This window comes from Letharia columbiana, assembly GCF_014066305.1.
Source record: "Letharia columbiana isolate WasteWater2 chromosome Unknown Sc0000051_s0, whole genome shotgun sequence".
NCBI lineage: Eukaryota > Fungi > Ascomycota > Lecanoromycetes > Lecanorales > Parmeliaceae > Letharia > Letharia columbiana.
The window spans coordinates 113446-137967 of record NW_023501095.1 but is presented as its reverse complement, the minus strand read 5'-3'; the positions used below and the strand labels follow the sequence as shown (position 1 = coordinate 137967).

General features: G+C 50.8%; 9 protein-coding genes across 9 annotated transcripts; 5 read left to right on the top strand and 4 right to left on the bottom strand.

Annotated features, from left to right (window-relative positions):
• Positions 1-37: 37 nt before the first annotated feature.
• On the bottom strand, positions 38-1493 carry HO173_010658 (uncharacterized protein; the record flags this gene model as incomplete). The annotated part of the gene is made up of 3 exons (XM_037312543.1): positions 38-274; positions 355-462; positions 516-1493. 3 exons carry the CDS (start codon positions 1491-1493, stop codon positions 38-40), a joined length of 1323 nt encoding a protein of 440 aa, XP_037160591.1.
• Positions 1494-2759: 1266 nt separating this feature from the next.
• On the top strand, positions 2760-4123 carry HO173_010657 (uncharacterized protein; the record flags this gene model as incomplete). The annotated part of the gene is made up of 3 exons (XM_037312542.1): positions 2760-2794; positions 2852-3138; positions 3195-4123. The coding sequence occupies 3 exons, from the start codon at positions 2760-2762 to the stop codon at positions 4121-4123; spliced, it is 1251 nt and encodes a 416-aa protein (XP_037160590.1).
• A 300-nt stretch (positions 4124-4423) lies between these two features.
• Positions 4424-7480, top strand: HO173_010656 (uncharacterized protein; the record flags this gene model as incomplete). The annotated part of the gene is made up of 2 exons (XM_037312541.1): positions 4424-6525; positions 7354-7480. The coding sequence occupies 2 exons, from the start codon at positions 4424-4426 to the stop codon at positions 7478-7480; spliced, it is 2229 nt and encodes a 742-aa protein (XP_037160589.1).
• A 1429-nt stretch (positions 7481-8909) lies between these two features.
• Positions 8910-10088, bottom strand: HO173_010655 (uncharacterized protein; the record flags this gene model as incomplete). The annotated part of the gene is made up of 2 exons (XM_037312540.1): positions 8910-8943; positions 9031-10088. 2 exons carry the CDS (start codon positions 10086-10088, stop codon positions 8910-8912), a joined length of 1092 nt encoding a protein of 363 aa, XP_037160588.1.
• A 1414-nt stretch (positions 10089-11502) lies between these two features.
• Positions 11503-12797, bottom strand: HO173_010654 (uncharacterized protein; the record flags this gene model as incomplete). The annotated part of the gene is made up of 2 exons (XM_037312539.1): positions 11503-12671; positions 12722-12797. 2 exons carry the CDS (start codon positions 12795-12797, stop codon positions 11503-11505), a joined length of 1245 nt encoding a protein of 414 aa, XP_037160587.1.
• A 1336-nt stretch (positions 12798-14133) lies between these two features.
• Positions 14134-16775, top strand: HO173_010653 (uncharacterized protein; the record flags this gene model as incomplete). The annotated part of the gene is made up of 4 exons (XM_037312538.1): positions 14134-14288; positions 14364-14928; positions 14984-15169; positions 15219-16775. 4 exons carry the CDS (start codon positions 14134-14136, stop codon positions 16773-16775), a joined length of 2463 nt encoding a protein of 820 aa, XP_037160586.1.
• A 321-nt stretch (positions 16776-17096) lies between these two features.
• Positions 17097-18542, top strand: HO173_010652 (uncharacterized protein; the record flags this gene model as incomplete). The annotated part of the gene is made up of 1 exon (XM_037312537.1): positions 17097-18542. One exon carries the CDS (start codon positions 17097-17099, stop codon positions 18540-18542), a length of 1446 nt encoding a protein of 481 aa, XP_037160585.1.
• A 2124-nt stretch (positions 18543-20666) lies between these two features.
• On the bottom strand, positions 20667-22552 carry HO173_010651 (uncharacterized protein; the record flags this gene model as incomplete). Its single annotated transcript, XM_037312536.1, has 8 exons — positions 20667-21102; positions 21172-21548; positions 21611-21678; positions 21762-21798; positions 21851-21875; positions 22029-22185; positions 22290-22422; positions 22484-22552. 8 exons carry the CDS (start codon positions 22550-22552, stop codon positions 20667-20669), a joined length of 1302 nt encoding a protein of 433 aa, XP_037160584.1.
• Positions 22553-24099: 1547 nt separating this feature from the next.
• HO173_010650 (uncharacterized protein) lies at positions 24100-24440 on the top strand (the record flags this gene model as incomplete). Its single annotated transcript, XM_037312535.1, has 2 exons — positions 24100-24357; positions 24423-24440. 2 exons carry the CDS (start codon positions 24100-24102, stop codon positions 24438-24440), a joined length of 276 nt encoding a protein of 91 aa, XP_037160583.1.
• Positions 24441-24522: the final 82 nt, after the last annotated feature.

Below are 24522 nucleotides of genomic sequence, written 5' to 3'. Positions count from 1 at the left end.
TAAGCTGAGCCTGGATCATGTTCACTCATCCCGACATTCAGCTCGACTTTCCAAACATGATGTTAAGCCATCTTGAGATGCTCGACACCTCAGTCGAGACACCATGTTCGACTCGGTTGAGCACATCGTTGAAATCGCCAATATCATGGATATTTTTGTCTTTGAGGACGTGGTCAAACTTTTTTCTCTCAGTGTTCGCGGAGTCCTCATCAGAGGATATCGATATTTTACTGGACTCAACCACTCCAGACCTAATTTTGAGATACACACGAGCCTGCGTGGCAGGTTGGTCAGCTACGAGGTTACCAGATTCTGCTGGGGAGGTTACGTAAGTAATGGGAGATATGTACGTACTGATGGTGGAAAGTCTTTCGGTAGTGGCGGTCGTTCCCTTTCATCTTCTTCATTAGAATGGCTCGAGAGTGTAAATTGCGGCGTTTGTCCATAGAGCCATTTGGAAGACTAATTTCACTTCAAATGAGCTGAGCCCTGAAAATGGTCATTGATATGCTAACCTGCAGTTCCTCGATACCCTCTTGTATCTCTTGTACCTCATCGATATTGTCGAATTTGCTTCCTACAAAGCCTGTAACCCACTCGCTATTCCAGTCACAAAGTATCTCTCCATCGTTCATATTAAACAGCTCCCTGAAGCCACACATATGACCTGGTCTCCCAATCCCGTACAATTCCGCAAATGTTTTCGTGACCTCCATCTGAAATGAATTATTAAACCTTGGGGTCGACGCTTTGGGTGTCTCATGTACGTTGCTAATCGGTGAGCGAACACTCTCTACGCCTCTGGCCCTGATGAAAGGCCGCGAAGGAGATCGCAGGTACTGTGAGATCCTGGCTAAGCCCCCAGACGCCAAGAGACAAGTGCCATGATGCAGTGACCGCTGTCGGGTCATTTTGTACGCGGATCCGGAGACCTTGAGGGGTGGATTCTTTTCGCTGCTTGGATGGAACATTGTTCGATGCATATCAGCCGCGTCAGGCCAATCCATTTCTTCCAAGACGCTTCCTTGATCGAGGACAATGTCATGTCTTTCGTTGACTCGGGCGCGTGGATTGACTTCTCGTATCGCCATCGTCACCATCTCTGCATGTTTGTCGCGGGTAAAGTTGGCTGTGGGACAGATGACGCTGTAGTTGACATTGCCCTCATCATGGAAGACGGTGCCTCCTCCAGATCGTCTTCTGACGAGCTGCACGTTTTCCCAAGGCGGGTTGGATTCTTTGCCATCTACATGTTGGGTATGCCCTGAGGCACGAGTTTGCTTAAGTAAATTTAGGTCTACTTCGAGCCATGGATTCTGATTCCTGCCAATGACAACACATGGTCTGTTCACATACAGGAAAAGGACGGTTGAACTTGGTGGAGATTGTTGCAGTAGATAGTGTTCAATTGAGAGATTTAAGAAGGGGTCGAGACTGCGAGAGACGTATATTTGATATTTGGAGGCTTGGACCAACGCTTTCCACGCTTGCATAGTACCAAAGTGTGCAGTAGACCTCTTGCTTGAGCTGGCAATTCTATGTTCCCCGTGAAACGAAGGCCAAGCAATTTGGAAGGCATCTTCCAATCGGGGATTACTCGTATCTACCCGGATATGCACTCTCCAAAATTCGAACCTTTATAACTTATTGTTCTACAATCATATAGTAAAAGCCTAAAAGAAAAAAATTCTAAGATATAGAATACGACTTCCAAGACTCCAAGGATTAATCAAATTAAAGTCGTAATAGTAAAGCTATAAAATCGGTATAAGACATATACATCGGCAATTAAGGGAGTGCCTTTAGGGGAGCCCCGGGCTTTCCAGGGAAGTGCGCATGTACCAGCTAGCGGGGCCATCAGAGCCAAATCCGCAACTCAAGCCCCCCAACCTCAAATCCTTTCAGAATACCTTAGGTACACTTTAGACTGAATTTCGGGGTCGCCGGCCCCGAAAAATTCATTCCAGGGCCCTGGCATGAAACCCTGCCAACGCCCCTACTAAGGCCTCTGCCTTTCTTTATCGCAATCCACACCCCAATTAGTACCTCTAGCGAGCACACTCGGGAGGCCGCAGAGTACAATGAAGAACAACATTGTTTCTTAGCCTAATGCAGTACCCGAGTGTCGAGACAGTACCCGGAACAGCACCCGAGAAGTTGCGGAAGTTCGGAGTCCGCTCGGGGCTAGCCCTATGCGCCCTGGGCGCATCCGGAATTCGAATCTGGCGGGCCGACCTCCCGAATTGCCGGTGAACGTTATTATTCCCCCTTACTATCTATCGCCCTATAGAGTTATATCGCCACCGCTTATCCTTTTTATTTTCATAAGTATATATTCTACATTAATAGAGAATGTATATAGAAGATACGTATAAACGTTTGAATAATGAAACGATGATAATAGCGAGGTTTAACCATTCCAAAGACCTTCAATAAAAGGCCTTACCTCGGTTTCAAATGTAGTCCGGAAGGCCTCACCTCGGTCACAAATATAGTCCGAAAGAATTAAAATCTACCCGAATATTCATTTCCTCCATGGATAGTCATACCATGATGTCGAAGGATGAGATATCTCCACCGATAATATGCAACACATATCCGGGTAGATACGAGTAAGTAGCTTGAGCGCGGCATGATTCCGCTTGATCTCGAACAATTTTGATAAATGCTTCTTTCTACTCTGTACTCCCTCTTGAGCTTTGGCTGTATCAATTGTATCCTGCCCCTAGATCTAGTCTACCTCTACGACATTTGCCATCATGTCGACATTCGGCCGTGCGTTCAGAGTTACAACGTAAGTGACTCCACCGCGACAATCCGAACTACAGTGGCTGACATCCTGTGTTTCTAGCTACGGTGAGAGCCATTGCCCCTCGGTAGGATGCATCATCGACGGCTGCCCACCCGGGATGAAACTTACGGAAGCGGATATACAACCACAACTCACTAGAAGAAGGCCTGGCCAGTCAGCTCTTACAACGCCAAGAGACGAAAAAGATCGAGTCCAGATACAGTCAGGAACGGAGTCTGGCATCACGCTGGGAACACCGATTGGGCTCATGGTGAAGAATGAGGACCAAAGACCGCACGATTACAAGGGCGATACTATGGCTGGATTCCCTCGCCCGAGCCACGCAGGTTGGTTAACGTAAAGATCTAAAGATTTCGGTGAGCTTACTGACGCGTATGAGTAGACTACACTTACCAAGAGAAATACGGGGTACGAGCCAGCAGTGGAGGAGGTCGAAGCTCTGCCCGCGAGACTATAGCTCGCGTGGCTTCCGGTGCCATCGCCGAAAAATACCTGTCTCTCGTCCATGGCGTCGAAATTGTTGCTTTTGTCTCATCAGTCGGCAACGAAGAGCTTTTTCCACCCACGTCTACACATCCAACACCATCTACAAATCCTATATTCCTCAAGCTCCTTGACACAATAACCCGCGAAGAAGTCGATCACCCGGATTATCTCCCCGTCCGGTGCCCCAATAAAGAAGCCGCCACCCGCATGTCCGACAAGATCGCAGAATTCAGAGACAAGAAGGACTCAATAGGAGGCACCGTCACCTGCGTAATACGCAATTGCCCTGTTGGCATCGGCGAGCCATGTTTCGATAAGATAGAAGCCTGCCTTGCGCAGGGAATGCTCAGTATACCCGCAACGAAAGGCTTCGAGATCGGTTCTGGATTCGGAGGCTGCGCAGTTCCAGGCTCTCTCAACAATGACGCCTTCGTTTCCTCAGTCCCAGTCGCTCCAAGCCAATCTGGTGTGGATGCTTCGCCCGATGCACCGCCAGAACCCATCACAAATGGGGCTAAACCCCGTTCGAATCGCCTCAAAACAAAGACCAATAACTCCGGAGGAGTGCAAGGTGGTATATCAAATGGAGCCCATATCTACTTCCGAGTGGGCTTTAAACCGCCAGCAACCATTGGACAGGCACAGAATACTGTCGATTTTGAAGGCAAAGAGGGCGTTTTGGAGGCAAAGGGCCGGCACGATCCCTGTGTAGTGCCTCGTGCGGTAGCAATAGTTGAGGCAATGGCTGCATTGGTGGTCATGGACGCGGTTATGACCCAAAGTAGTAGGCAGTCGATGCGGGACGCTCTCCAAGACCGTGGATGAGGATTTGGGGTGTTCCCCTCAAAGTACTTGTATATCGAGTCCGCAGGTATATGAACTTGCACGATGGACATTACCTCTTAATAGTAAATGTCCATTTTCGCACATCATGAAGGGTAGAACAAAGGATAGACGACCTATGTATCTTAGGTATTTACATTTCAACATGTCATATCGACAGCATACACGTCAAAGTGCAGAACCTCCACGGTCCCATCTTAGGGCTGAGACGGTGGTTTTCAACCTCCTCAAAGTGCCATTTCCCTAGAAAAGATTTCTCCTTGATAATGACACTGTCGCAACATGGATCCTCAAATAGCGATGCAAGACTGGCATCAGTCCCTCGGCATCCTGGACGATGTGGGACTACTGTCCTTTCAAAATAACGTCCTAGACAACCCTCCCATTCCAACCCGAGCAGGCCTATACATCTGCCTCAATGCCATGCTTCATGACAGACCATCCTTTGACGACAATACAGTCATAGATTTCCTCAACGTTCGATACAAAGGCGACGTTTCCAGCCTTGCTACGGATTTGATTTTGGCTTCTTTCGATGTATTAGCAAATGCCATGTACCGCAACGAGTCTACCCGATCCATCAATATTTTGAGGTCTTTCCTCGTAAACAAATTACCAGTTTTCCTCCAGCGAAGTTATGCTCCTTTGATCTTTGAGCCTATGACAGTTGAACATTGCATACGGCAGGCTCTCGTACGCGTGGATCCACCCCCCTCTACCTCGTTCGCTCAGATGTTCGATCCACTGGAGAGAAACAGCCTTCTCTCTGAAGCACGTCAAGAGTTCTTATTTGCATGTGCATTGCATCAGTTGATTCCCGAGCGGATCATTGAAGAGATCTTGGGGGATGTCCCTATGCAAAGCCTGCCAGCCTCAGGCAGGTATTCCAAGGAGGACCTTGTGAGTCAATGTACTACGAATTCAGCCAAAATAGATGAGTACATTGGCGAGCTGGAAAACATGGAAGGAAATGCAGGAGAGATTGCTAGCGCGCTCATCGAGATTTTGCACGCTCTTTGTGCCAACAATGATACGATGACCTTGAAGGCTGTCTGCAATGCTTTATGCCGCAGACCGACGGCTCTGGATGTCATCATGCTATTTACAAGTTCTAACCATCTACTACAACCACTCTGTAGTACGCTGGACAAATGGCAAGACCACGAAGACCAAGGCGAGTACCAGCCTGTATACGACGAGTTTGGCAGCATCCTCCTCTTTGTTGTCCTCGTTCAGCACCGTTTCGGCATGCAACCTGACGAGCTTGGTGTCGAAGGCTCGGATTCTTTTGTCCTCAAGTACATCAAACACGGTTCCGTCAGCAGGTCCATTGACGACCTGTCAGAACATGAAAATCAGCTTCTGGGTGGTTGGATCAAGGGTCTCTTCGAGACCGAAGGCATCAGCGACGAGCTGATGTCAATGTGCAAGCCCCAAGAATTTCATTTACTAGTCACTACGCTTTTCGAGCAAAGCATGAAGGCTTGTCAAGCGAACGTCCTTGCCCTCGAAACGCTGCGAGGCGGATTCGAGTATTTGCTTGAACCGTTCTTGCTCCCTTCTCTCATCGCCGGTTTCACATGGTTTACCAACTGCTTATGGGAGACTAACGACGACTCTAAGCACATCGACACTGTTCTGCCCGCGCTCCAAACCCTTCTGAAGCCTCCCTCAATGTCTCACGACTCCTCAACAATCCACAACGCCGTTCTCTCCGTCGTTGCGAAACCCCTGTCCGATTCCCTCAGCCATGTGCAACGACAGTACGCCTCACGCCCAGACATCACTCCTCTCCTTCAAGTCCTCAATGAACACTCGCAGGAGCGCCAAGGAACAACCGCCCTTAACGAACTGGCCTCCTGGTCAACCACCCAAAACGGAGGTCTGTTAGCGGCTCTACGGCAGACGATACGGTCTCTAATCCCATGGAGCGCGACCTCAACAGAAGGTTCACCTCCCTCCTATACCCATCGTCAACTCTCAGACACCCTGCGCATACTAGGCGCTCAATCCGTCCTACGCCTCCTTATCGACGAAGCTACCGAGCAAGCAAATTCAGACGTAGTCCTCGACATAATCACAATCATGATCCTCACAACCTCCCACTCCACCCTCCAGCCCACCACCTCCAAGCGTCAACTCACCCTCCGCGACGTTCTCCAAACAGAGTCCCAATCCGTCGACGAGCTGGCCCGGACGGACGCCCCTCGGGCCAGCACCACCGTTCGGCTCCACCGGCGCGTAGAAGCGTTGGCTGCGCCCAAGGCCGAGGTCGGAGGCACGGAGAATGGCTTCATGGCCGGGGTGGTGCGGAACGGGGAGCCGGCCGCAGACATCGACGATGTGTTGGGCGAGGCGGAGAAGGATATGGCTACGGCGCAGGGGTATCTGGACAGCGGAAATGCGACCTTGTTGGGATTGGCTTGAGCGTCTGGCTCGATCGAAGGGTCTCGTCCCTTAAATAACGGTCTTACGGCGCACGGTCACATTATCGACGACGAAATTACGAGAGCCGACCTCGGCGGGAGCGTTCTACATTTCACGGGGCGAATGTCTACCTCATATATGCCCAGACGGGGCTGAAGTTACCCCTGCTTGCTGCCTTTGCGACTCGAGTAGGATCTCGGATGTTTCTCGAGCGGATACAACCCTCAATCTTTATTCTGTTTTCTCAGAGGCAGATATCCAGCCCGCAATAGGAAACCCCGTCCATCTACACTGTTATGCTATCATGTCGTGTCCAAACACTCAACCGTTCGTAGCCAACATCTTGTTTCCATCCATTCATTCAAAAGCTGGCCTGCCCGTACATTCATTCATTCATCCTCAGACCCAGTCCATAATGACCGCATGTTCTATCCCATCCTCCCCTCCCCTCCCCTCCCCTCCCCTCCTGTCTCCAACCAAAGAAGTTCGCCAATTCGAAGGCTCAAAGCAGTCCACTCGCTCACTCACTCACTCACTCAACTCAACTCAACTCAACTCACTCCTCAAACCTGGCAATTCGCCAAACTTCTACACGCATCGATGCCAAATGATGAAAGATCGGAACGCCAGACTGTGAAACCGACAAGACGACTTGCGGTTGGTTAGTTGTGCATGCGTTTCTGAAGGAGCCAAATCCGCTCGGTCAAGAAAGCTTTGAAGACATGATTGGAAGTTGATATTGGGATTTTTCTTCTTTCGTCTTATCTAAACGTGAACGTGTACAGTACATGCATAACTGGCAGACTCCCAAATCCATCCCTTCCACCGCACACCGCCCTTTTCTGCAGACCGGATGACCCATCAGCCACCAAGCCCGCGCCGGCAACGTTCCAATCCAAGGCCCCAAGGTGAACAAACATGCAAGGATACAGTACAAGGCAGGACGGTGGGGGTCTAGAAGAAAGCAGATAGGAGGAGTGGTTGAGCTTGCTCGTTACCCCTCAAGGGAGGATTTAAGCCCCTGCGCCACGACAAGGCCGAGCTCGTGCAGGAGAAAAAATGGTGGTAGTAGTATGCATCAACCGGCGGCAGTGTAAGGCCGGCGACGCAAGATGCGCAGATCAGAGGCATTGCCTATAGCGATCTTTTGCAAAGGGTTTTCCAAAAATTTGTTTTTTCGTCTGTTCCACGGTAGACGAGACGACGATCATGAAGCATGAGGCATGAAGGCACAAGTGCCAGGCACTGTTTGTGGAACTCTCGGTGTCGACCGGCGGTAGTGTAAGACCGGTGACGGAGAGATGATGGTTCAAAAAAGTAGTGTTTGCGTCTTCCCAAGCGCAGATGAGGATCAATAAAGATACAAGAAGTAATGGTGGGAAGCCTCGGTGCCAACCAGCTGTAGTGTAAGGCCGGCGGCGAGAGGGATTGTTCAAAAAAGTTGGGGTTTGCCGCTTTCACGGTCAGCAAGATGATGATCATGATGCATAAAGGTAGAAGTGCTAAGCACAGCGAAAGCCTCGGTGCCAACCAGCTGTAGTGTAAGGCCGGCGGCGAGAGGGAGTGTTCAAAAAAGTAGGGTTTGCGTATTCCCAAGCGCAGATGAGGATCAACAAAGATAGAAGTAGTAATGATGGGAAGTCTCCGTGTTACCGGCGGCAGTGTAAGGCCGGCGACGAGAGAAGTGGTTTCCAAAAAATGCGGCGCCGTTGCATGCGGCAATAAGAAGTGGATCAAGAGTATGTCAGGGAGCTTGAGGCCCATGCAAACTCCGTGTCAACCAGCGGTAGTGTAAGGCCGGTGACTTGGAGCCATATGTACCGAGATTGGCACAAGACCACTTGCGTGGAAGTTGGCACAGGAGGAGGATCAGAGAGCACAACGTACCTGAGAACAAATAAGGCGACAACTCAAGATAAAAGCTAGGTGATGGATGAAGAGAAGAGGTCAACTAGTGCTTTTCGAGATGTGGGTGAGGGTGAGGACTTACCGGGCAATGGGCCCTTCCGGACAGAAGCTGTAGAGCTGTAAGTGATCAGAAGACAAAACGCGCGAGTAGTTATATGGTAATGGTAAGATGATGGAGACACGACCACGTTGACTTCACTGCTTTTTTTTAGGGGTTTTGTGTTCCTTGAAAAGAAACGTTTTCCTGATTTTTTGACGACCAATAAGTCTCTTTTTCTTCTGTTGCGATATTGCTGGTGTGAAAAGCAGCATGCACATAAATAGTTAGATAGTGGGGAGAGGTAGTCAGTATCCGTCGTTGACCTGGATCCTTGAGTTGCGGAGCTGACCAGTCGGCTTCGAAGGTTGCTTGTCAAGGGTCGAAGTCGCCAGATCACTCGGAAATGGTCGTAAAGGTCGGCGCCGTCCTGCACAGATTGCGGAGTCAGCATTACTCATACGAGGTAGCTAATGGAATTGCGTGACAGGGCTCGAGAGTAGAAAGGTCCTCTTACCATTCTTCGTAGTTGTCCATGTAGAGATCCTTCGTCCTGCGGCGACATCCGGGATTTAGGCAGTCGGAGTGGTCGAAGTTCGATGAGTCGCTACCCCAGACCGTCGTATACTCGTAAGGATTCTCATCACTCAAGGGTCGCCACGCAAGGAGTTGGCCCATTATGCGTGGCGGACGAGGGTGAACGTGATCCTTCTTGTCGATCCATCTGGGGTTTTCGATCACCGTAGGGTTGTCGTCGAAGGTAACCGGCTTCCGATTGAGGCGTCGAAACCATTGGCGGTGGGCTTTGATTCTCTCGTATATCGGTTCCACTTCGGCGCGGAACTCGTTGATGTCGAAGGCGAAGGCTTCACGGACGATGGCGGCAATGGACTTGTCGGGGGATGCCGGGGTGACCACTTGCTGAGGACGGGAAGACAACGATGACGAAGGTGCTGGACGGTTGTTCGATGTCGAAGGGTATCGAACGGCTTGACGGGAACCGGTCGCGGCAGTGCGTCGCTTTGGCAAGACGATCGGAGGAGCGGGAATGGACATGGAGGTATCCGACGTCGGAGAGTGTCGGATGGGGATTGAAGAGGGTTGTCGCGAGGCTTGGAAAGGGCGACGAAGAGCTTGGCGAAGGTCGACCGCTTGTGACTTGATCCATTGGGCAGTCTTGGACTTTGACTTGCTGACTTTGGCGGCGATGGATTCGGAGCGTTGACTGAGCCAGGGGCGGTCGCGAGATGCGCGGGCAGTGGCGCGAGCTGCGAGGGTCGTTTGGCGAAGGCCAGACTCAGGAACAGGAGTCTGACGGCCGCCGACGATCGAGCGTTTCGAGGAGGAGAAGGACGAAACCGTTGATATGTTTTGAGAGCGACACACACGAGCTGTGACGCGGGCGATCGCAGATTTCGGGAGACTTGACAAAGTGGAGGAAGGTACCGTCGTGGAGCAAGCCACTGGAGCAGGCTTGACGACGAGAGCAGGTACGATCCACGGTCGCGGTCGAGATACACGAGCTATCTGACGGGCGATGATTGACGAAGATAGAGATGAGAATGTTGTAGACATTGTGTGTGTGATGTGATGATATGTATGATGTGTTCCAGAGGCGGAGTGAAGAAGAAAGGAAAAAAGAAAACAGAAAACTTTGGGGGGAAACCCTCTTTAAATACCCATTGCCAAGCACTGGCAAGCTAGAAAATCGAAAGTTTGGTACGAGGCAGCAGTGAGCAAGTTTCTGTAATCATACTTGGCAAGTTGGTGGATGGACCGCCGGCTTCCCTTGTAAGAGTTGATGCTTGGCAGCTATGAACTGTGGAAACACCAGATAATAAACGGGAAACGGGAAACGGAGACGGGAAACGGGAAACGCGTATATAATTTATAGGATTGTACGTGCTTAGCAAGTGAGCGTTTGGAGATAAGTCGTACGATTGCAAGTGCCCAAAGACATGAAGCAGAGAGTGCCAAGGATTCTGAATGCTTAGGACGAAGAATCATCACTCAGCACTCAAGAAGAGTGCTACCTAGCTTGAAAGATAGATGCCTATAGTGGAATGAATCAAGTCACACGTAAGAAAAGGATCGATACTCCGATCGGGGTAATGACAACAGGGGCTCAAGCATTTCTCGTGGACTCCTTTCAAACACCAACAGGGACCCCAATTGGCGTCCTTAGTGAAACATAAAGAAGTAGCTTTGAGATCACTAACTTCTTGACCAGTGAGCCATCTCTGGGGCCTTACCTTAGTCCCTGTACATGATAGCGATTTGCCCCTATCCCTGGGCCTCGTCACATGATCAAGAGCAGGATGAAATCTCATCAAGATCATGAACGTCACGCATAGACGATCATTACCCGGTGAAACCTAGGTACTCTTTCGATCATAACCGAGAGGGTCTACGAGTAGAGGGACCGGGTGTATGGCAATTGTTTGATCTGTCTATTTCCATAGACAATGCCACACAAACCGCTCCTCCGCTCGATGATGGGCATTTCCAAGCGTTATTGATAAGAACCTGCAAATGTCCTCTCGTCCTTCGTACAGAGCAGTCTTGCCAATCCGATCACTCCACTGCAGTCGTTCAAATCCGAGTCGTACCGATGGGAAAGTAGGGCGAGAGTGAGAATGAGCTCTGCATAGGCGAGGCTAAGAAAATTGGAAAGAAGGGGGATTTCTGGGGTCCATATTCTGGAGAAAATGGATGTGCTGACTTCATACTTGGACCTATCCTCGGTCCCTGCGAGAAGCTGGCAATATTCCACCATCGTATCAGCTGTCAGGCATTGAAAGGCTGGACTAAGCTCTATGTTGATATTCTATACGAAATGTCAGCGGTTCGTAGCCTTGTAGGGACGCTGCTCACCTAAATCTCTATTTAGTATAGATGGTTTTAGACCTACGTTACAGTAGCTGGTTCCCTGTTCAAGTTTATAGCCTAAATTTCCAAACTAAGGCCTTTAAATCTTGAGAGACTACCCCTAAGCACTCTCAGCCTCACTGCCCAGCTCCTCGTCAACCACGTTGCTTCCCGCTCTGCCCTCACGCTCATCTTCATCCTCATCACTACCGGATCCACTGCCCTCGCTCTCACCCTCGCTACCGGGATCAAAGTTTTCATCATCCTCCTCTTCATCTTCAAGGTCTTCCGCCTCTCTCGTTGCTTTCTCGAGCTCCCCTTCTTCTTGATCGACACCCTCCTGCTTCGTCTCATTCCCCTTGAGCCCGTTGACGTTCAACTTCTTGGCCCGCCGCTGCTCAGCCATGCTTGCATCCTGCAGCTCGTGACGCTTCACGTAGTCGTCTATACCAGCGAAGTCGGCCTGGTCAATCATGGAGAATTCGAATTCTTGAGGCTCGGCATCCGTGGCGGCGCGAGCAGCAATGTTGAGGTTGAAGGTGCGCTGTAAAACCGAGGTGTAAGACACAGAGTCAACGCTATCGAATGAGAAGAACTCTAAAGGCTTCTTGAAGCCCCAGAATATGCCGTTGGCCAGGAGAAATAGAAAGCCATCTTTGGAACCTCGAAAGGCTTTGATGTGGTATGCTGGTTCCCCCCTTCGGTGTGCTTGTACCACCTGACTCGCAAATTCTTGCTTATCCGGTTCTATGACCCGCTTCTTGTAGGGTTTCAGAGCTTCGTTGAGAACGGTGATCAGAAGCGTGCGGCATGTCTCGCCCGGAGAAGTCGTCAAACCTACAAAGGTACCGTCCTTAGGCACGCTATCCGGAACCGTCCAGACGATTTGATCAGGGGCAAGTCCATCCGCAGTGGTTGAGAAGATGCAAAAGTTGTATTGTGCTTGGGCCTTTTCAGGGACTGGTAGACAAACGATGTCCCGAACCCACTCCCAACTGACACCGAATTCAGAAGTCCCGGATGCATTGATTGCATGCAATCCCGAGGAGGCTGATTTGTTGATACTCAGATGCAGCTTCTTCCGCTGAGGGATTGAGAAAGACACGTCGGTAACCTTGCAAACGTTTTTCTTGTCCCATCCCCCAGTGTCAATTGGCCGGTGTTCCAATTTTCTCTTCTTGAACGGTTGCTCATCCTGGCCCTTGAACTGTTCCTGGATGGAAGCATTCTGTACATGCTTAATGTAGTGGGCAATGTCTCCGAAGAGGCTCTCCTGCTCAGGGGCTTTGGCTGTTTAAACAATAGTCAGCATGGTGGGCCAATTGAAGGAGTGATCTTACCAATGGCGCCAAGTACCCTTTGGCGGAGATCGGGCCTCTGGGCGAAGGCTTCATCGAATATGTGCTTTGAAGGCATCGTCACAGCCGCAATGCAAGCGTTGGTGGTGGGAGTTGGAAATGCAAGCAGAATAAAGGCGCTCGGGGGATCGCGTTTGCGCGCCACCAGCGACCAATGGAAAATTTTATAAAAATTTTTTTCGAAAATAAGCGGCGGCCCAATATTTTTATTTTTCAAAATAATTATAAAAATCATTATAAAAAAACCTTGCTGCTGATCTCCCTTGGGCCCTCCGGTCAGTGCGGCTTCTGACGAGGCAAAGCAGCTCGATTGCAACAACAACGTCAACAAGTTAACAACCTTCTGACCTCCTGACCTTCTGTCTTTCTGTCTTTTCTGTCCTTCTTTCCTGCGCTTCCAGAGAATCCACCGATATTCTACTCAGCGCAAAATCATTGCTCGACACAAGCAGTCGCTACGAGCACCTCCGTACCCGTTGTTCGATCTGGAGCTTGCAGATTGACGACCCGTTCGACAAGGCAGCTTGTATTCTGTAATCTCTACATCGTCTCACTTTGACACTACGGCTATACAGTTTCAGTAGGCAGCCAGGAAAAGTGGTAAAGAATGGTAAACATGTTTGTGGCTTGCTTCAAGAAGCTTGGTATCCGCTAGAAGGTCTGGATTGGGGAAAGTATCAGATCATGTCATGCACGATCTATGCACAAGATTCGGTGCTCCTCGGCATCTAAACTCCAGACCCGTCTCGACCCAGCAAAAAAAACAAGCTAGACATCGATTTGTAGGGAGAGCGGAAAGATGCAAAGCTGGTGCCGGATGAACTGCCGAGACCAGCCATGAATACTCGTACAGTACTTGGCCAAGTTGACAGTGGTTATCCGCAATTGCTGTTTCATTTGCTTGTCTTGAGCGGTTATCAGAGGGGCACTAAATGGCTGGGTGGTGGGTAGCAGCAAACTCGATTGCCGTAAGTCACAATAAGACTTATATTTACCTCCTGCAAAATTGAACATCTGAACGTTGTCCCACTATAACCTGATACCTAAAGTAATCTCGAAGAAGAATTATATATCTTGGGTGACCGGAGCGTTGCGCGCCAGCCAGCGCTTAGCACTCACACCTTCCTGATCCATCCTGACATTCACTATCCTCTCTGTTTCGTGTGGTAGCCACTCCACCCTTCACTCCTTTCTATACTACCTGAATCGTATTGTATTAATAAATTGTCTTTTTAAGTGCCAGGCCCTGTTGAACGTCTCTCAATCTGCCGAGATTGCTTCCTTGCAAGCCAACCCTAATACCGTTTCAATCATCTAATGTCCTATGAGGTAAATGCAGTACCGCTTCAATCCAAAGCAGTCGTTGCTCATTGGACCCGGCAGCTACTCTTCTCATGTCTTCAATTCTCGTTACATACGATGGGGACTTGATCTCGCATTCATATGATGCTGGCTTCATTGTTCTATCGTACCTTGTCAGTCTGGCAGGATGCTGGACCTCATTAGAGCTTCTCCAAAGGAGAACGGGAACTCGGGGATATTACAACTGGTACGTCTACATCGCTCCATTTTGTTCGTTGGGCATCCTTTGCCTCTTCTGTGACGGACTCCAACTTGGTTCTAGGTACCTCTTGCTTGCAGCCGCCTGTACTATGGGGGCAGTAGCTATCTGGTCCATGCACTTCATTGGCAATCGAGCAATTGTTATGGCCAATGGTAAACCAGATAATCAGATCCAATACAGCCCGGGCTTCACTGCTGGTTCCTTCTTCCTACCAGTCTGCGTCGTCGGTATAGCTTTCTACTTCTTCAGCGTCTCCGAGAAAGTGAGCATACTAGGAACCATGGTGGGAGGACTTCTGGTCGGTTCGGCTGTGTGTGGAATGCATTACATGGGTCAGAAAGGCATCGCCAATTACACCCCGTCCTACTCATGGAGACATGTCTTCGGGTCTGCCATCATTGCTGTGGCTGCAGATACTGTTGCTCTCGGGGTCTTCTTCTACTTTAGATCAACTTGGACAAACAGTTGGTGGAAACGCATGTCTTGTGCGTCCCTACTAGCAGTGTCGGTGTCTGGGATGCACTGGGTAGCCACTGTGGGCACAGCATACCGAATGAGGGCAGACATGATGCAGAACACGAGCGGGCTCTCGAGGGAAGCCACAGTTGTAGTGGTGATCTGTTTGGTGCGACCACTCCACACCTGTCTCATGGTCCGTTGATTTTTTTAATAGTCCTCAGTCTATCGGCTGTTGCCTTATGCTCGTCATATTCTCCCTGATAGGTCAACGATCAAGACAGCGGTCAGCGGACAGAGCGCAGCAAGTCGTGTTGGCATGCGCGACATTTGACCCTGAAGGGCGACTCATGGTCACACCAGAAGGCTTATTGCCCTGTTGCAAGATCACCGGTTCATACCACGAACGGGTAGGCAGTAAGCAAGTTTATTGAAGAACCCAGCTAACAGTACCCGAAGTCTTTCGAGGAAGTTTTCGATATGGATCATCCAGTCTTTTGCTGGATCTATCGGGCGTCACGTTGCTGGTATGGAGTATCGGATCTTCTTCCAGGCATGCGCTCACGTCTGCGCGACGCGAAGCCTTTCAAGCATTCGCGGTACCGCCGTAGGGCAGGAAGCGTGGATGACAGCACAGGAGATTACTCTACGCTTTTCAAACAGCTGTTCTGCGTTGCTGCAAAAGACCTTGCTGACATTGTTCAGCTGCCGCTAGAAGATGTCGGAGTCTTGGATGGGACTATCATGAACACCGGTACACTCAGCAAATCCGCGAGATTGAAGCTCTGGCAAGGACTACCAACGCGGCATAATCAGCTTGACGACGCCGAGAAAGGCCGAATGCCCATGATCTTTGGACGTGGACAATTGCTTTTCCTTGTTCGTAGAGCAAGTCGCTCCCAGGCATCGCACCTACAATCCACTGGTCATCGGTTTGCTACTATCTCAAACGTCATCGAAGTTCTTGCACGAAGTATGGAAGTTACGAAAGCGGAACTGCTTCCTCAGCTTAAACGCATGCGAGATCAGTCGGAAGCTGAGCGGCTTCTGGAGCCGGGTGTACATCTGGGCTGCTTCGCACTGCGCCCGCTCTTCCATAGGGGTTTCGACGTCCTTGTTCGCAAAGATGCCGGTAATCTGATGCCCACCTCCAGCTTGACAAAGTCGAAGCTCGAGCAATGGCAAATCGACGTACTCCAACGAATGGATAACTGGACGGTTGCAACGTGTTGTGAGAGACTTCGGAGAGGATCATTATTCGCAGACCCAAAGCAGCAACAATTTTCCAGAGAGCTGTTGGAAAGTCTTACGGTCCTCGCCGGCAGGGTAGACAGCGCTTTCTTCGAGGAGGCGCGACTTGTAGCAACACCTCTCCGAGCACCTTGTGATGTCTCAAAAGGCAATTCGTCATCGCAAGAAGCATTCGTGGTCGCCTTTAGGGTCATTACAGATGCGTATCAATCCAGCTCACTGAACAACCGATACGAGTTCGCTTCGCTGAGGTTCTTCCTCTCCCAGCAGCATGCACACCGGGATAGTGCGGATAACGCAGTGTTTGCCCGCAGGATACACAGGGAATTTGCCGCAATTGCAAGCCGCGAAGACTGTGATAACAATTCATTAAGATGCCCACGCGCCTCTTACCATCCCTCCTCGGATCCACCCTGTGGAAACAAGCGAAGCAGGACACCATCGCCTAATAGAAACAAGAGATGGACGTCTCGAATTCGCGCGAATGGCAACAAGGTAAATGACGACAGCTCCTCAGAGAAGAACCTCGTGAACGGGAGTCCAAAGGCGAGTGCGCGTGCCTTTGGTGGAATTCACGTAGCAAACGAGATCGATATCGACGTCAGAGAAGTCACAAGAAACAGCCACACCCCGGATGTGGAGATGAGCAGCCTCGGATGCTATGCTGAAGCTGGCGTGGGGGATATCGAGGGAGAATCTTTTGCCGACGAGCTGGCAGCGTTGACAACGGACGAGCGAAGAAAGCAACGCACGACAGGATTTTAATTTGCCAGTGTTCGCAACATTGCTCGGCGCTCTTGTGCTATAGATTGCGGGATTGCTGAATGTGCTATGATGTTTTTGTAGAACAGGGGTTGCATAGCTGCGCTCACGGTGAGATTACGTCTGCAAGGCCCGAAAGTTGGGTTGTTACACGGCGTATAGTGATACCAGTGTACAAATAGAAAGCAAAAAATTGGCTCCTACTTTGAAATTTCCATGTACTGCCGTTCACGGTGACGACATGTCAGTGGTCCGGAAAGCGTGCTGATGTATCTTTCCCTCCGTTTCCCCAGCGAGCAATCACAGTTTTGATACACTCTTACAATGCCCTCCGCCTCCTCCCTCCCTCAAGTATCCCACCTCGCAACTCTCGAACCCTCCTCCCCCTCCCGCGCCTGGCTCACCGCCGCACACCCCACCCTCCCCCTCCTTGCCACCTGCTCCTCGGATAAGACCGTCCGCATCTACTCTCTCACCTCCTTCACACTCCTCTCAACCATAACGGGCGGCCACAAACGCAGCATACGAACATGTGCTTGGAAGCCGAATCTCAAAGGCGAGTCGGTGCTGGCTACGGGCAGCTTCGACGCGTCAGTGGGGATATGGAGACGTTACGATAATGACATGAACCCCAAGCCCAAGGATGTTCTGTCGGGCCTGGACTTCGATGCTCGGGATAAGGCCATCGCCAGTGGACAGATGGGCGATGAGCATGCAGAAGAGGATGAAGAAGATGATGATGAGTGGCGTTTCGCCATCGTCCTCGACGGGCACGAATCCGAAGTCAAATCCGTCGCGTGGTCTTCCGGGGGTAATTTACTGGCTACGTGCTCGAGAGATAAGAGCGTTTGGATCTGGGAGGAAGTTGGGGACGATGACTACGAAACTATCGCCGTGATGCAGGAACATGAGGGCGATGTCAAGTGTGTGGCGTGGCATCCGGAGGAGGAGCTGTTGGCGAGTGCGAGTTATGATGATGATGTTCGGTTGTGGAGGGAGGATGTGGATGATTGGGGCTGCTGTGGGGTGTTGAGGGGCCATGGGAGTACGGTTTGGTGTGTGGGTTGGGAGGGGGTGGTGCCTCGGGTCTTGGGGAATGTTGAGGACGGGCAGAAGGATACAAAAGAGAGGTGGGTGAAGAGGCGGGAAGCGTCAGGGCCGAGGTTGATGAGTTGTTCGGATGATCTGTCAATACGCGTGTGGAGGAGACGACCGAAGGAGAAGGTGCAGCAGTCCAGGCTGAGTATCATACGGAGCGGCACATCGGAGGAGGATTGGGTTGAGGAGGGGCAACTGCCGAAAGCGCATAGTAGGCCCATCTACGCGATCGCCTGGAGTAAGAGTGGGAGGGTGGTGAGCACCGGAGGAGACGGGGCTGTTGTTATCTACGAAGAGAGGTGGAAGAAGGCCGGCGGGAACGCAGAGTCTAAGGTTACAGAGGCTCATGAGGGCGGAATGGGAGGGGCAGAAGTAATCGGAGAGTCCAAATTGGATGGGGCAGAGCCAATGGAAGAGGTCACAAACGACACTGGATCGACATCCGAAGCAGACGGGCAACAAGGGAAGCAAGCCGAGATGGAAGAGACACCGGATGCTACGGAGTGGGTTGTCATTGCGCAGATTGAAGGTGCTCATGGAGTGTTCGAAGTCAACCACGTAGCATGGGCCCCAAGAAGAGACAAGAATGGAGGAAGCAACGTCGAGCAAGAAGAGTTGATTGTCACCACTGGAGATGATGGGACGGTCAAAGTATGGACGTTGGATGTGTGAAGACGGCCCGGTCTAGGGAAGCCATCCGACCAATAACGCTCGGTCATCAGCAACAGCTTGAGAACAGCGACCGGCAACGGTTGCGAGTCTAGGCCCAAGATGACGCCAGAGAGAGAGACTTCGTCTTACGATTTACAGAGACGCCAGGCTTGATACTGTGCCAGACAAGCTGACAGTATTCTGGCCCCGCGGACGTGGGGACACTTTTCGCCCAACCCAACTCCCATTCGCGCTCTCGTCCAGTCTCAGTTGGATGCTTCATAGATGCATAGGGAAGTAGAAATCGGGCTGAGGAGCGATACGCCGCCTCTCACTTTCTGGCTCTTCGATTCTCGCTCTTACAATCACACTCGCACTCCTCATGCTACAATTGTTCTAAACTCTTCTTCTCTCCACAAAAGGATCACTTATGATGTAGATTTAAGTCGCTTATAATTATTTTTGTCAGTCCGACTACGTCCCGCTTCGAATTATCAAGGTACTTTTCGCAGACAAAGTGACTCCCCATCAATCCACAATTACTCTCTACGACATCCGACATCCTTCCCCCATCCCCGAAAGCTCATCGTCTCAAACATCCCAGCTATTCCTCTGACCGTCAATCTCCTGCCATGATTTCCATCTCCAACATCTCGACCATCCCAGCCAACCTTCTCAACAAACGTCTCCACCTAACAGGACAACAGCCATCTCCAAATCAATCCAGCACGATGACGAAATCTCAAGACCTCTCCTATTCCGACACGGCTCTCGAAGCAACGAGAACCACGGACCGGAACCCGAACGCGTCAGAGCCGTCCCCCACTGCCACGACCCCCCCCCCCCCCTTTGAATCACGCCGCCTCATTCCATCCACCGGCGCAGCCTTTTTGAACACCCGAATCCCTTCAAGGAAGCCATCTACCCGGCACTCCTACGCCGGTCAGAAAGATCCCCCTTCTTCTTCTTCTCCGCCGCTGCTGCTGCTGGGTAATAACCATGTCCGTACCGAAGTCGTCGACGTATCCGACTCACCCACCAGGACGTCCGCTTCGATGGTCTTGGGCATACCCGTCTTATGCAACGCGACGTGGGAGGGACTACGGTGGCATCGCTTAACTGGTCATAGCCGTGTGGCATCCACACCCTGATCGTCCGACAGATGTTTGGAAGCTACGTGGTGTATCTCTGCTGCTGCAAGTCTTACTCTTTTTTCTTTTTTTTTTCGCTGACGACACTATGGTGGCGTGGACTTTTCATGGCACAGTTCTTGGCCTACTCTAATGACCGCGCGTGACGGTAATTGGCCCGTGCGTCCTCGGTTGGTGATATGACGATCTGACTTACCAGCGTGGAAGGTGGGAGTTGGCTCTTTTGATGGAAAGGTGCGGAGACAAACTCGACGCGGTGACCGGTTGGGGGAGGGGTCGGTTGAGCCCGGGAGTATGGGGACATTTCGAGCGGTAGGGTCGCCCTATTTTTGAGAGCCGGGGTCCGGATGAGGGCGTGGGAAAGCGGCGTTACGTGTACATACATGGAGGATGCAGGGGATTTTCCGGAGGGGTTGTGACCTTGTCGGGGCACTACACTTGTCGGGATCGTTTGGGCGGTTGATGTGTTGACGCCCTTTTTTTTGTTTGATTTCTAGTGGAAGTCTACAACCTTGGAATGGCAATGATGTCAATACGGTGGATTCGGGTAGATATAGCTAGAGGTGGTGGCTGGATTTCCCTGGGTTAGGGTGCTGCGGGACTCCTGCTCGTCAGCTTCGGGCCAACCCTGACGGAGGTAGGTGCAGTTCTGTCGTCTTTAGGTGCCATGATCAGAGCTAGAATTCGACCTCGACGGTGACCGCAGTGCGGGATGACGGAGTTCAAACTTGCGCCGAGCAAGAAGGGATGTGTCCCCGTCTTACGACAGGAGTAATTACCTATATCAGCTCTAGGACAACTCTGCTCATGATTACATAGCTGGGTGTTGGAATTCAGCATCTCAGCCCTATTGTGCTTGGCAACAACTATAAGTAGCACACAAACTCCATAGAAAAACAACAAGCCGTCATCAACTTCAACGCTGGGTAAACATGATACAGCTGGGTGGAATGGGAATTGAGCATCAAGCGTCTGTCATAGGATCGCCCCGCCCTCAAACGGAGTCATCAGAAAACTTCCTCTCGTGAACCTCAAAAATCTCCTCTCGACTCTCCGTTCGTCCCTCTGCACTCTTGTTGCTCAAGCTATTCAGCATTTGCGAATACCAGCCCTGCTGCTTCCTGCCCCTGCCCTCCCGGTCCGGACTCGCGTCGCCATTCCTGGCATCATCAACCGCGACGACGACACTTCCGCCGTTTTTGTCACCCGAGGAGGGCGAACGTTCGCTGTTGCCACTGCCGCTGCTGAGGAGAAGCAGGTATTGACGCACGCGGCGGAACAGTGGCGGCAAGGTAGGAAGGCAGGCGCAGACTATGCCGACTTTGACCTCTACTTGGATCCAGAGACCGGCGGGGACGACGGACCACGTGATGTCGGTGAGATCCAACTCTACAAGGAAAGGGATGCGGACCGCTCCTGCTACGCATACGCTGTGAGAAGAGTGGCGTTAGTTCCGGGCGCTGCGGTTCATCAGCGGGGGCATGGGGCGCGTCACTTACAGAGCACCGGCTAGAAAGAGTCCGATGAGACTTAGGCGTTGTGCCAACGATTTTTTCAAGCCCCAAAGTGGAGGGATTGGTATCAAGAAGATGATGACGTCCATGAGCAGGCTGACGCCCGTGATTAAATAACTCGCTAGGTTCTCGTCGATGCATCTACCGTGAGGGATAGCTTTGTCCCAGAAGTAGGCCAGAGGTCGGCAGGAGACCATGACGGAGACAAATTGAGCGACAAACCAGGCTAGGTTGAAACATCCGGCGAGAATCAGAGTGAAAGCCATCGGGCGTCCCGTAAAGAGCCGGCGATAGAATAGGAGGATGGACATCTTCAGTCCCGTCATTGAGAAAGCGAAGAGGACTTGCGTGATCCAGAAGTTCTGGAGAACATCAGTCTTCAGAACCTCTCCCCAAGACTTGGGGAAGCGTCTGGATAGCAGACCTTGAGAAACCCCGTCATGTGCGAAGCACCAAGTGTCACGATATGCTTCCCCATGCCGTTAACTACTCCTGATCATCGAACAAGCGTGAGTCTTCTGGTCCCACATACCCGTTCCAATGGTACTCAAGGAACTCGGGAACATGAAACTCACCGCTCAAGATGTTCGCTGTTTCACCTAGGGTGACCAACTGCAATGAAATTAGTCGGATTGGCTCGTTGAGATTTTTTTTGGAAACGAACCATGACGAAGAAAATCAGATAATCACTACACATTGGTTTGAAGTTAGCATTGCCGATAGAAAATGCTCAGTCGCCCCAAAGATACCCCGAGAAGCATGATAGGGCCATATACTCCTCAAAATGTCTTTGGACTAGGGATTCGCTACTGAAGGGGGACAACGAGTCAGGAAAGACGTACTCCCACCAAAACTTGACATGTCCGATCTTCCTGGAGACAATGCGCAGAGCTACCAAGACGAGTGCCAGCAGAGTAATGACGACCAAAACTGCAATGACTGTGGCCTCTCGGCTTTCGTCTAGGACGGGACAGAGCTCCTTGGCGAGACTTTGCGTTGCTGTTGAAGATTTATGAGCATATTGAAATCACTCTCACACTTAGATCACGGGAAAAATACTGGGGACCGGGCAAGGTTCACGGCTAGGAAAAACAAGCACTCACTGAGCATATCAGCTGCAGTGCAGTTTGTTGTGATGCCAGCCAGCAGCTCGAGACGAAATATCTTGTCTTCGCAGAAACACTTTGGATCAGAAGGACACCCGCTGGCAATCATGCCCTTGATTGCATCCGGTTGCTTTAAGGTCAGTAGGTTAGCTGGGAAATTATCGTCACTGAGTGCTTGCTGGTAAACGCACAATGCACGAGGGCCATGTGAGGACATATTGCGCAGCTAATTTGATGAGTTCCGGAGGAGGAGAAGCCATGTTGCTATCCTTCAACGATGAAAAGCTTCGATGGAGCCTTTCATATGGGAGGGCGAAGAAGATGGGTACAGAGGTGCGAAGATGCCGGGCAGGAGTTGATTGAATATATAGTCAAAGGGGCCATGAAAAGTCCTACGAGGCCGTGCGCAGTTGGTTGACTAGTTGTCAAAGGGGCCATAACCTCCTACGAGGCCGTGCACAGTTCAGATAGCAGACAAAAGAAGTAAGCATGAGCAAGCGGTGCATTTAGAGGAAAGTCTCGAACCGAAGCCGATGTCGAGGTCGAGCCGGGGAACGCTGCCCGATCATGGAACGTATGACACTAAGAACAATGTGGGGAACCACTAAAGTAGAGCCCGGTAGCCACGCTAATTCTCCGCATTATATACCTACCTTACCTTAATTCTCCGAATAAGTCTAGGCCAGGCGCCGTGCACAGGGGCGTTGGGAGAATTTTTAAAAATTTTTTCGTCACAGGGGCGTTGGGAGAGGCCGTGAGCTCTAGATTGTTAGGAGAATGATCCACTGCTCTAGGTAGGTAGTGCATAAAGTAGATTCTACCCGATATACTTGGCATGAGCATTTCCATTGTCGTCGGTGCCGATAATAATGGTGTCGAAAAGGATGCGCAGAGGCGTGATGCCACCATGTTCCGGGAGTACTTTAGGCACAGTGTGGGATCTTGCCTGCATCGCGGCCCTTGTTTTCTACTCGTAGCGTGATGGAGCAGTTGGTTGGCGGCGGTGGTGGCGGTGGTGGCGGTGGTGAACTATATGCCAGGCACAAGCGCTGCGTTTTGACTGGTGCGGTACCTACCTTAGCTTCCGTTAGATACGCTGAAGATCGTACTAAGGTAAGCAGGCTAAGGTAGTCTGAATAATCAGAGATGATTGATAGATTCAGATTCGGATTCAGAGCTGCCACCCGCGATATGGAAAGAAGTGGTGGTAGTGTGGGAAAGGATCGAACAGTGTCTTCCAGTTCCAGCTGAGAGCTTTTTGATGTGAAAAATTGCCCTCGAGTGACATACTCTTCCTGCAGGGTTTCACCCTTAGTAAAGGATTTGCACGCCAAATCATCGATGGATGGTTCCGGCAGAGCGGACTAGAAAGCATCTCGCCCCATTTCTCAGTGCTTGTTCATTGGGACTGCTGCGGGAGACGGTCCGGGGTCAGTCACTCCCAATTGAATGGTATTACCGTTTATTCATCACGCCCAACTTTTCAAACATCACCCTTGGTACCTTCAGTGCCCGACTTGTTCCACAGACATGACATCAACCACTAAAGTATCGGGTTTGACGCTGGATCGATACGATCAAGTCGTCGCTTCGTCGCAAAGATCCATCAACAGCGTTCTGAAACACAATTACGGGCTGCAAATGTGGAAGGCGAAGATAGGAAAGGCGTTCCCACGGCTCTCAGCTTTATCCCATCTCCTAAGGTTTCCGACTCCGCTCCTGGATATTTACTACCAAGCAAAAATTCGAGCTCATTCAATCGAGTCTTTTGAGATTTCAATATAAAAATCTTTACCATCAATTCCGAATGCGCGTTAACGATGCATCTCCTAGCGCTGCGGGAAATTCGCTTCTTCAACCTTTCGGAAAGCCGCGTCAAAAAAACCATATCAAGATTATTGATGTTCTAGCCGTCAAAGTCACCCCACATCTTTTGCTCTTAGCACGGGGTTGTACGGGGAATCGCATTGGGGATGGAGCCGCAAGAGTGACCCGTAATAAGCCAGGCTTCTGCGTTTACTCGTATATCCATGAGCAAGTTGGCCGTCTAAATTCTCCGCCAATCGTATGTTTGCCCAAAGTTTCAAATGTCCCTTCATTACGAAACCGCTTATACTAATCTTCGAATAGCTACTACCGTTCCTATGATTTTCGAACTTCGGACGTACTCGTGTCATGATAGTACTTGGGGCTACACCAGAGATCACGGCAAAGATTTTTATTAGTAATA